This window comes from Oncorhynchus nerka, linkage group LG9b, assembly GCF_034236695.1.
Source record: "Oncorhynchus nerka isolate Pitt River linkage group LG9b, Oner_Uvic_2.0, whole genome shotgun sequence".
NCBI classification, from domain to species: domain Eukaryota; kingdom Metazoa; phylum Chordata; class Actinopteri; order Salmoniformes; family Salmonidae; genus Oncorhynchus; species Oncorhynchus nerka.
Genome location: NC_088424.1, coordinates 24,727,312 through 24,739,452, shown reverse-complemented (window position 1 = coordinate 24,739,452; position 12,141 = coordinate 24,727,312). Strand labels below are relative to the sequence as shown.

General features: G+C 43.9%; 1 protein-coding gene across 3 annotated transcripts in view; it reads right to left on the bottom strand.

Annotated features, from left to right (window-relative positions):
* Positions 1-12,141, bottom strand: part of LOC115114491 (histone-lysine N-methyltransferase 2C-like) — a 138,320-nt gene that overhangs the window by 109,445 nt on the left and 16,734 nt on the right. For all 3 annotated transcript variants that reach the window (XM_065013451.1, XM_065013452.1, XM_065013453.1), the window contains exon 3: positions 10,932-11,029. In XM_065013451.1, coding sequence (XP_064869523.1) covers positions 10,932-11,029 — 98 coding nt within the window. The remainder of the gene's footprint in view (positions 1-10,931; positions 11,030-12,141) is intronic.

Here is a 12,141-nt window from a genome sequence, read left to right as displayed (position 1 = left end):
AGGGCCTATACTCTTCACATTTTGGTTATAAAACAAATCCAGAATTGAATAAAAACATCAAGGGCCAGGACATCATAATCCTACTGGAAACATGGTGTCATGGAGACAAATACTCAGTGTCCCTCAGGCTATAGAGAAATTGTACTACCACCAATCAAACATAAAAATGTTAAACGGGGCCGGGACTCAGGTGGAATCATCATTTGGCATAAGCAGGACTTAGCACTGAATGAAATGAAAAAAGGTACTAAATCACATTTGGCTAAAACGTAACAAAGGTACAATCTATTGTGACAATGATGTATACATATGTGCAGCTTATGATCCCCCTTCAGATTCATCATATTATGATGATCAGGTTTTTTTCCATACAGAAATCATTACAGGGTAGGGTAAAGTGCTTCCTTGTGGAGAATTCAAAGCAAGAAAAGGTTCTGAGCGTGACTACACTGATGCGGGAGGTAACCACCACATATTTGGACACCCCTCCTTGTACAGTAGCCCTATTATAAATAATAGAAACAGTCCTGACCAAATACTGAACAAAAATGGGAAGGAGTTAGTGCATCTCTGTCAAGCCTTAGGCCTGTACATGCTTAATGGTAGAATCAGAGGGGACTCTTTATGTCGGTTTACTTACTGCTCAGCTCTTGGGACAAGTGTAGTCGATTATGCCATCACTGACATTGACCCCTCCTCCATTAGTGCATTCACTGTCAGACCACAGACACCATTGTCAGATCACAGCCAGATCAACATGTTTCTGAAGAAATTAACCGGCAATATTTATTAAACAAAACAGCACAATAAACTCTCCAACATAAACCAACCGTACAGGTGGGGTCAAAACAGCACAATAAACTCTCCAACATAAACCAACCGTACAGGTGGGGTCAAAACAGCACAATAAACTCTACAACATAAACCAACCGTACAGGTGGGGTCAAAACAGCACAATAAACTCTACAACATAAACCAACCGTACAGGTGGGGTCAAAACAGCACAATAAACTCTACAACATAAACCAACCGTACAGGTGGGGTCAAAACAGCACAATAAACTCTACAACATAAACCAACCGTACAGGTGGGGTCAAAACAGCACAATAAACTCTACAACATAAACCAACCGTACAGGTGGGGTCAAAACAGCACAATAAACTCTACAACATAAACCAACCGTACAGGTGGGGTCAAAACAGCACAATAAACTCTACAACATAAACCAACCGTACAGGTGGGGTCAAAACAGCACAATAAACTCTACAACATAAACCAACCGTACAGGTGGGGTCAAAACAGCACAATAAACTCTACAACATAAACCAACCGTACAGGTGTGGTCAAAACAGCACAATAAACTCTACAACATAAACCAACCGTACAGGTGGGGTCAAAACAGCACAATAAACTCTACAACATAAACCAACCGTACAGGTGGGGTCAAAACAGCACAATAAACTCTACAACATAAACCAACCGTACAGGTGGGGTCAAAACAGCACAATAAAAGTTTAGTTATCAAACCATTTTTCAGAATGTAAAACAATTATAAAACACCTAAGACAAATGTCAAATGAAAAACGTAAGCAGCAAAACAACCCAGAACTACACTATGAATACTTTGAAACTCTGAAACAGTATAAACAAGCACTGAAATGCAAAAAATTGAATTATACCAAATTATACCACTTGATGAAATTGAAAACACAATTGACCAAAATCAGTTCTGGGACATGTGGAACGAGCACGACAAAGCCACAAGAATTAGCCATACAATATGAAGGAATTTGGAAAACTTATTTTGATAATCTATACCAAAACATTCCACAAAAAGACTTACAACAAAACCAATTAGAAATTCATTAAAAACAACCAAAATCCATTAAATTACCCAATAACCCTTGGTTTTATGCATGTCAACATCAGAAGCCTCCTCCCTAAGTTTGTTTTACTCACTGCTTTAGCACACTCTGCTAACCCTGATGTCCTTGCCGTGTCTGAATCCTGGCTCAGGAAGGCCACCATAAATTCAGAGATTTCCATACCCAACTATAACATCTTCCGTCAAGATAGAACTGCCAAAGGGGGCGGAGTTGCAGTCTACTGCAGAGATAGCCTGCAAAGTAATGTCATACTTTCCAGGTCCATACCCAAACAGTTCGAACTACTAATTTTGAAAATTACTCTCTCCAGAAATAAGTCTCTCACTGTTGCCGCCTGCTACCGACCACCCTCAGCTCCCAGCTGTGCCCTGGACACCATTTGTGAATTGATCGCCCCCCATCTAGCTTCAGAGTTTGTTCTGTTAGGTGACCTAAACTGGGATATGCTTAACACCCCGGCAGTCCTACAATGTAAGCTAGATGCCCTCAATCTCACTCAAATCATCAAGGAACCCACCAGGTACAACCCTAACTCTGTAAACAAGGGCACCCTCATAGACGTCATCCTGACCAACTGGCCCTCCAAATACACCTCCGCTGTCTTCAACCAGGATCTCAGCGATCACTGCCTCATTGCCTGTATCCGCCACGGAGCCGCAGTCAAACGACCACCCTCATCACTGTCAAACGCTCCCTAAAACACTTCTGTGAGCAGGCCTTTCTAATCGACCTGGCCCGGGTATCCTGGAAGGACATTGACCTCATCCCGTCAGTTGAGGATGCCTGGTCATTCTTTAAAAGTAACTTCCTCACCATTTTAGATAAGCATACTCCGTTCAAAAAATGCAGAACCAAGAACAGATACAGCCCTTGGTTCACTCCAGACCTGACTGCCCTCGACCAGCACAAAAACATCCTGTGGCGGACTGCAATAGCATCGAATAGCCCCCGTGATATGCAACTGTTCAGAGAAGTCAGGAACCAATACACGCAGTCAGTCAGGAAAGCTAAGGCCAGCTTCTTCAGGCAGAAGTTTGCATCCTGTAGCTCCAACTCCAAAAAGTTCTGGGACACTGTGAAGTCCATGGAGAACAAGAGCACCTCCTCCCAGCTGCCCACTGCACTGAGGCTAGGTAACACGGTCTCCACCGATAAATCCATGATTATCGAAAACTTCAATAAGCACTTCTCAACGGCTGGCCATGCCTTCCGCCTGGCTACTCCAACCTCGGCCAACAGCTCCGCCCCCCGCAGCTCCTCGCCCAAGCCTCTCCAGGTTCTCCTTTACCCAAATCCAGATAGCAGATGTTCTGAAAGAGCTGCAAAACCTGGACCCGTACAAATCAGCTGGGCTTGACCATCTGGACCCTCTATTTCTGAAACTATCTGCCGCCATTGTCGCAACCCCTATTACCAGCCTGTTCAACCTCTCTTTCATATCGTCTGAGATCCCCAAGGATTGGAAAGCTGCCGCAGTCATCCCCCTCTTCAAAGGGGAGACACCCTGGACCCAAACTGCTATAGACCTATATCCATCCTGCCCTGCCTATCTAAGGTCTTCGAAAGCCAAGTCAACAAACAGGTCACTGACCATCTCGAATCCCACCGTACCTTCTCCGCTGTGCAATCTGGTTTCCGAGCCGGTCACGGGTGCACCTCAGCCACACTCAAGGTACTAAACGATATCATAACCGCCATCGATAAAAGACAGTACTGTGCAGCCATCTTCATCGACCTCGCCAAGGCTTTCGACTCTGTCAATCACCATATTCTTATCGGCAGACTCAATAGCCTCGGTTTTTCGGATGACTGCCTTGCCTGGTTCACCAATTACTTTGCAGACAGAGTTCAGTGTGTCAAATCGGAGGGCATGCTGTCCGGTCCTCTGGCAGTCTCTATGGGGGTGCCACAGGGTTCAATTCTCGGGCCGACTCTTTTCTCTGTATATATCAATGATGTTGCTCTTGCTGCGGGCGATTCCCTGATCCACCTCTACGCAGACGACACCACCCCAATGGTGGAACAAACTCCCTCACGACGCCAGGACAGCGGAGTCAATCACCACCTTCCGGAGACACCTGAAACCCCACCTCTTTCAGGAATACCTAGGATAGGATAAAGTAATCCTTCTCACCCCCCTTAAAAGATTTAGATGCACTATTGTAAAGTGGCTGTTCCACTGGATGTCTTAAGGTGAACGCACCAATTTGTAAGTCGCTCTGGATAAGAGCGTCTGCTAAATGACTTAAATGTAAATGTAAATATATTCTATATACTTTCGGCCCGTCATTGGACACTGTGCTATCTAACCTCCAAACGAGCTTCAATGCCATACAGCACTCCTTCCGTGGCATCCAACTGCTCTTAAACGCCAGTAAAACCAAATGCATGCTTTTCAACCGATCGCTGCCTGCACCCGCATGCCCGACTAGCATCACCACCCTGGATGGTTCCGACCTTGAATATGTGGACATCTATAAGTACCTAGGTGTCTGGCTAGACTGCAAACTCTCCTTCCAGACTCACATCAAACATCTCCAATCGAAAATCAAATCTAGAGTCGGCTTTCTATTCCGCAACAAAGCCTCCTTCACTCACGCCGCCAAGCTTACCCTAGTAAAACTGACTATCCTACCGATCCTCGACTTCGGCGATGTCATCTACAAAATGGCTTCCAACACTCTACTCAGCAAACTGGATGCAGTCTATCACAGTGCCATCCGTTTTGTCACCAAAGCACCTTATACCACCCACCACTGCGACTTGTATGCTCTAGTCGGCTGGCCCTCGCTACATATTCGTCGCAAGACCCACTGGCTCCAGGTCATCTACAAGTCCATGCTAGGTAAAGCTCCGCCTTATCTCAGTTCACTGGTCACGATGGCAACACCCATCCGTAGCACGCGCTCCAGCAGGTGTATCTCACTGATCATCCCTAAAGCCAACAACTCATTTGGCCGCCTTTCGTTCCAGTACTCTGCTGCCTGTGACTGGAACGAACTGCAAAAATCGCTGAAGTTGGAGACTTTTATCTCCCTCACCAACTTCAAACATCAGCTATCCGAGCAGCTAACCGATCGCTGCAGCTGTACATAGTCTATTGGTAAATAGCCCACCCATTTTCACCTACCTCATTCCCATACTGTTTTTATACTGTGTTTTATTTATTTACTTTTCTGCTCTTTTGCACACCAATATCTCTACCTGTACATGACCATCTGATCATTTATCACTCCAGTGTTAATCTGCAAAATTGTATTATTCGCCTACCTCCTCATGCCTTTTGCACACATTGTATATAGACTGCCCATTTTTTTCTACTGTGTTATTGACTTGTTAATTGTTTACTCCATGTGTAACTCTATGTTGTCTGTTCACACTGCTATGCTTTATCTTGGCCAGGTCACAGTTGCAAATGAGAACTTGTTCTCAACTAGCCTACCTGGTTAAATAAAGGTGAAATAAAAAAAAATTAAAAACCAACAAGAACTAAATGAAAAGCTCAAATCTATAAAATCAAAGAAGGCTTGTGGTCTAGATAACATCAGAAATTAAATGCTGAAAAACAGCACACCTGAGTTGTTCAACAGCACACTTTAAATTGTTCAATTCCTTTCACAATGTCATGGTGTGAGACAAGGCTGCAGTTTGAGTCCAAATCTTTTCAACATTTATATCAATGAATTAGCACACATTGGACCACTCTCCAGCCCTAGGACTCACACTATCTGGCACAGAGGTAAACCATACCTGCTATATGCTGATGACTTGGTACTTATATCACCAACCAAAGAAGGTCTTCAACAGAACCTTAATATTCTAGAGCAATATTGCCATAATTGGGCCCTGGCAGTACATTTTTTTTTAAATAAAAAAATAAAATCATGATTTTCCCCCCCAAAAAATAGATGTTAGAAACACAAATATAAATTCACCCTGAACAACACCATAATTGAACACACAAAAAATTACACATACCTTGGTCTGACCATATCTGCATGGGGAAACTTTAATATGGCAGTGAATGCACTCAAAGAAAAAGCCTGCAGAGCATTATATGCAATAAAAATGAACATTTTCAATATCAACATCCCAATTAGAATTCGGACCAAAATATTTGACAGTGTAATCCTACCAATAGCTCTTTACAGAAGTGAGGTTTGGGGACCACTCAATAACATGGACTTTAATATGTGGGACAAACATCCAATTGAAGCCCTACATGCAGAATTCTGTCGGAAAAGTCCAGAGAAATACACCAACTAATGCACATAGGGCAGAATGGGGCCACTTTCCAGTGATAATAAAAATACAGAAAAGATCATCAAAATGTTGCCTACATCTAAATTTATGTCCAAATTCAAATCTGCAATTTAAAGCACTTCAAACCCAAGAGCTGAGCCCAGAAACGAGCCCTCTCAGTCAGCTGGTGTTGGACCTAACCAACCAAGCTGACACCAGCACTGCTTCAAAAGAAAGAATTCCAATAAACACAATCATGAACCAATCAAAGGACTCATATTTACAACATTGGAAAAACTAAACAAAATCCCGAAGCCGACTAAATTGCCATCTGGCCCTAAACAGAGAATATGAATTGGCTGATTATCTCTACTCTGTCAGAGATACAAAGCAGAGACAGATCCTTACCAAGTACAGGCTGAGTGACCACCAATTGGCAATAGAAACCGGTAGACATAAAAAGACATGGCTACCCAAAGATGAGTGTGTAAGTGGTCACCACACAACAGGAGAGGTAGAAACAGAGATGCACTTTATCCTTTAAGGTGAGAAATTCTCCTCGCCAAGATATGAATTATTCACAGAAATTACTACATTTATTCAAAATGTTAACTTATTAAACCCAGAGGAAAAACTAAAAATACTCATGGGCAAAGGAGCAATGGCTCCTCTTGTAGCCAAATATGTATTTGGCTGCAAGTCTAGGACAAAAAGGCTTCTCAACAGTTTTTACCCCCAAGCCATAATACTCCTGAACAGGTAACCAAATGGTTACCCGGACTATTTGCATTGTGTGAGACTGTAGTACTGATGTAATGGTGAAGATGACAGTTATTTAGTTATAAGTTAGTTATAGTTTCATTTAGCTTTCATTTAGCTTTTCATATTTATTACATTTCTACTATATTGTTGTTATTTTTGTATTTTGTATTATTTACTACCATTTTATATTATTTGCTATCGTTTATCATTTTGTTACAATGTATATTGAGACAGACAGAGAGAGCGTGAGACAGAGAGAGCATGAGACAGACAGAGAGAGAGTAAGACAGACAGAGAGAGAGAGAGAGAGACAGACAGACAGAGAGTGTGAGACAGAGAGAGCGTGAGACAGAGAGAGAGAGTGTAAGACAGAGAGAGTGTGAGACAGACAGACAGAGAGAGTAAGAGACAGAGAGAGTAAAAGACAGAGAGAGTAAGAGACAGTGAGAGTAAGAGACAGTGAGAGTAAGAGACAGAGAGAGTAAGAGACAGAGAGAGTAAGAGACAGAGAGAGTAAGAGACAGAGAGAGAGAGCGTAAGACAGACAGAGAGAGTGTAAGACAGACAGAGAGAGCGTGAGACAGAGAGCGTGAGACAGAGAGAGCGTGAGACAGAGAGAGCGTGAGACACAGAGAGCGTGAGACAGACAGACAGTCAGACAGACAGACAGACAGACAGACAGACAGACAGACAGACAGACAGACAGACAGACAGACAGACAGACAGACAGACAGACAGACAGACAGACAGACAGACAGAGTAAAAGACAGAGAGAGTAAGAGACAGAGAGAGTAAGAGACAGAGAGAGAGTAAGAGACAGAGAGAGAGTAAGAGACAGAGAGAGAGTAAGAGACAGAGAGAGAGTAAGAGACAGAGAGAGAGCAAGAGACAGAGAGAGAGTAAGAGACAGAGAGAGAGTAAGAGACAGAGAGAGAGTGACAAAGCCATCACCTTCTGAGATATTAACCTAGAAGAGTCCCCTAAGCAAGCTGGTCCTAGGGCTCTGTACACAAACAAACCCCACAGAGCCCCAGGACAGCAACAAAACTAAACCATGAGACCCAACTAAATCATGAGAAAACAAAAAGATAATTACTTGACACATTGGAAAGAATTAAACAAAAAACTGAGCAAATTGGAATGCTATTTGGCCCTAAACAGAGAGTACACAGTGGCAGAATGCCTGACCACTGTGACTGACCCAGAATTAAATAAATCTTTGACTATGTACAGACTCAGTGAGCATAGCCTTGTTATTGAGAGAGGCCGCTGTAGGCAGACCTGGCTCTCAAGAGAAGACAGGCTATGTGCACACTGCCCACAAAATGTGGAAACTGAGCTGCACTTCCTAACCTCCTGCCAAATGTATGACCATATTAGAGACACATTTTTCCCTCAGATTACACAGACCAACAAAGAATTTGAAAACAAATCCAATTTTGATAAACTCCAATATCTATTAGGTGAAATTCAACAATGTGCCACCACAGCAGCAAGATGTGTGACCTGTTGACACAAGAAAGGGCAACCAGTGAAGAACAAACCAGTGCAGATCGAACGAACGAACGAACAGACAGATGAACAGACAGACGAACAGACAGACGAACAGACTGACAAACAGACAGACAAACAGACAGACAAACAGACAGACAGACGAACAGACAGACAAACAGACAGACAAACAGACAGACAGACGAACACAGACAAACAGACAGACAGACAGACAGACAGACAAACAGACAGACGAACAGACCGACCGACAGACCGACCAAGGAGCGAGAGAGAGAGAGACCGAAGAGAGGGAGAGAGACCGAGGAGAGGGAGCACGGAGAGGAAGCAAGAGAGAAAGTAAAGACAGACCGAAAAAGACCAAGACCGAGAGATCGACAGAGACAGACAGACAAACCGAGACCCGAGAGACGGACCGAGACCGACCGACCGAGACAGACAAACCGAGACAGACAAACAGACCGAGACAGACAGAGAGAGACAGACTGAGAGAGACAGAGTGACAGAGAGAGACCGACAGAGGCTGACAGAGACCAAGAGACAAACAGAAACAGACAGAGAGAGAGACAGAGAGAGACCGAGACACAGACAGAGAGACCGACCGAGACACAGACAGAAGCTGACAGAGACCAAGAGACAAACAGAGAGAGACAGAGAGAGAGACAGAGAGAGACCGATACACAGACACAGACAGAGAGACCGACCGAGACACAGACAGAGGCTGACAGAGACCAAGAGACAAACAGAAACAGACAGAGAGAGAGACAGAGAGAGACCGAGACCCAGACAGAGGCTGTCAGAGACCAAGAGACAAACAGAGACAGAGAGCGAGACCGACAGAGAGCGAGAGACCGACAGAGCGCGAGAGATCGACAGAGAGCGAGAGATCGAGAGACAGACAGAGACCAAGAGACAAACAGAAACAGACAGAGAACAGAAAGCGAGACTGACGGAGACCGACAGAAACTAACAGAAACAGACAGACAGAAGCCGAGTGACCGACAGAGAGACCGACAGAGACAGACCGAGAGAGACCGAGTGACAGACCGAGTGACAGAGTGACAGACAGAGACCGAGACCCCGAGTCTCTGGGTGTTTCTCAATATGCATAGTACCGTTCTCCACACTCTCATGCTCCGAGTGCATTCTCCGAACACGTTCTCTTGAGTACATTCTTGTGAGGACGAGTGTGTGGAGAACGTATAAACAATACATTTGAGAAGCACTCGCACTCCCCCTACTGTATTACCTCACGCTTCACCTGCCCATTCACGGAACCTTCTTCTAGCCAGGACAATGGCAACAATAGACAAATCAAGAAATACACAAAGCAAACATTTTACTTAATAATTATCAGTTAGATATGTGAATCGTAATAATCTAGCAAGCCAGCTAGTTAAACAGGCAAAAATGACCTAAAACTAATGTTATGCAAGGTTGACTTACAGTACTCATTCTCTGAACTGTCTTCCAGCCAGGACAACAATGGCAATATAGACGAAACAAGATACACACGAAGCAACTGTTTCACTTCATAACTATCAGCTAGCTGTATGTGAATCCTAATAATGTAGCTAACCAGACTAGTTAACAGGCAAAAATGACCGAAAACTAATATTATGCAAGATAGATCAATTCTTCGTGGGTAGCTAGCTAACAATTCTTCGTGGGTAGCTAGCTAACAATTCTTTGTGGGTAGCTAGCTAACAATTCTTTGTGGGTAGCTAGCTAACAATTCTTTGTGGGTAGCTAGCTAACAATTCTTCGTGGGTAGCTAGCTAACAATTCTTCATGGGTAGCTAGCTAACAATTCTTCGTGGGTAGCTAGCTAACAATTCTTTGTGGGTAGCTAGCTAACAATTCTTCGTGGGTAGCTAGCTAACAATTCTTCATGGGTAGCTAGCTAACAATTCTTCATGGGTAGCTAGCTAACAATTTTTTGTGGGTAGCTAGCTAACAATTCTTCGTGGGTAGCTAGCTAACAATTCTTCACGGCTATCTGGCAAGCTAACAGTACTAGTTGTTAGCCCTATTCACTTATTATGGGCTTGCCATCTATGGTACGTAGGCAGGTAACATTAACACAGCATGTATTTACTAACGTATCAAGATAAAATATTGTAGGCAACATTTCATTCCAAAGTCATTGTATATCCTCTCGCGTCCGCTCAAATAATGTCTGCCATTGATTTCAATAAACGTTTAGTAATTTTTTATGTGGTTGCTTCATATTTCTTTGCATACTTACCGTTGAAGCATCAATGCTTCAAAATATATATTTAAGAAGCGCCCGCCGTGCTCCATTTCGCATACTTTGATTGGGACTCTCCCGTGCTCCAATTTGCATGCTCGGAGCACGGTAGTATGCATTTTCAGAAACACTCTCTGTATATCTGTATACTCTCGTCAGTCAGGATGTGTACGCTCTAAGTTCAGCTGGAGTTCCATACCACTCACCAGTGCAGTCAAGACCAAAATAGACAGGACTAAAGGTGACCACCTAGGTCTCACATGGAGGGGGGGGTGACTGACCTGTTGTGTCCTGAGGGGGGCTCCCTGAGGCGGCTGCCTCCGTCCCGTCCATGCTGCTGTCCTCCTCCTCCACAACCACTCTACCTCTGGTACGCCCCCTGAGAGAGAGAGAGAGAGAGAGAGAGAGAAAGAGAGAGAATGAATTAGTGAGGGCACTAGAACAGTCTGCAGCAACCAGCCTCACCCTACTAAATCAAATGTCTACTGTTTGCAGATGATCTGGTGCTTCTGTCCCCAACCAAGGAGGGCATACAGCAGCACCTAGCTCTTCTGCACAGATTCTGATAGACTTGGGCCCTGACAGTGAATCTCAATAAGACAAAAATAACGGTGTTCCAAAAAAGGTCCAGTAACAAAGACAACAAATATAATATTTATCTAGACACTGTTGCCCTAGAACCTACAAAGAATGACACCTACCTCAGCCTAAACATCAACACAACAGCTAACTTCCACAAGGCTGCCATCAAAAGGAAAATAAAACTCAACATCCCAATTAGGATATGGCTAGAAATACTTCAATCAGTTATCGAACCCATCGTCCTCTATGGTTGTGAGGTCTGGGGTCAACTCACCAACCAAGGATTCAGAAAATGGGACAAACACCCAATTGAGACTCTGCCAAATTATACTTAATGTACAACGCAAAACCCCAAAACAACGCATGCAGAGCAGAACGAGGACTATTCCCACTAGTTATCAACATCCAGAAAAGAGCTGTTAAATACTACAACCACCTAAAAGGAAGTAATGTTCACACATTCCACCACAAAACCCTAATGTAGAGAAGAGTCCCCTCAGACAGCTGGTTCTGAGGCTCTGTTCACAAACACAAACAGACCCCCAGGACAACCAAATTATGAGAACATAAAAAGACAACTACTTGACACAGTGGAAAGAATCAACAAAAAAATGGAGCAAATTGGAATGCCGTTTTTAAAATCTTTTATCCCTTTTTCTCCCCAATTTCGTGGTATCCAATTGGAAGTTACAGTCTTGTCTTATCGCTGCAACTCCCGTACGGACTCTGGAGAGGCGAAGGTCGAGAGCCATGCTTCCCCCGAAACACAACCCAACCAAGTCGCACGGCTTCTTGACACAATGCCCGCTTAACCCGGAAGCCAGCCACACCAATGTGTCAGAAGAAACACCGTACACCTGGTCCGCCACAGGCGTCGCTAGAGCATGATGGGACAAGGACATCCCTGCC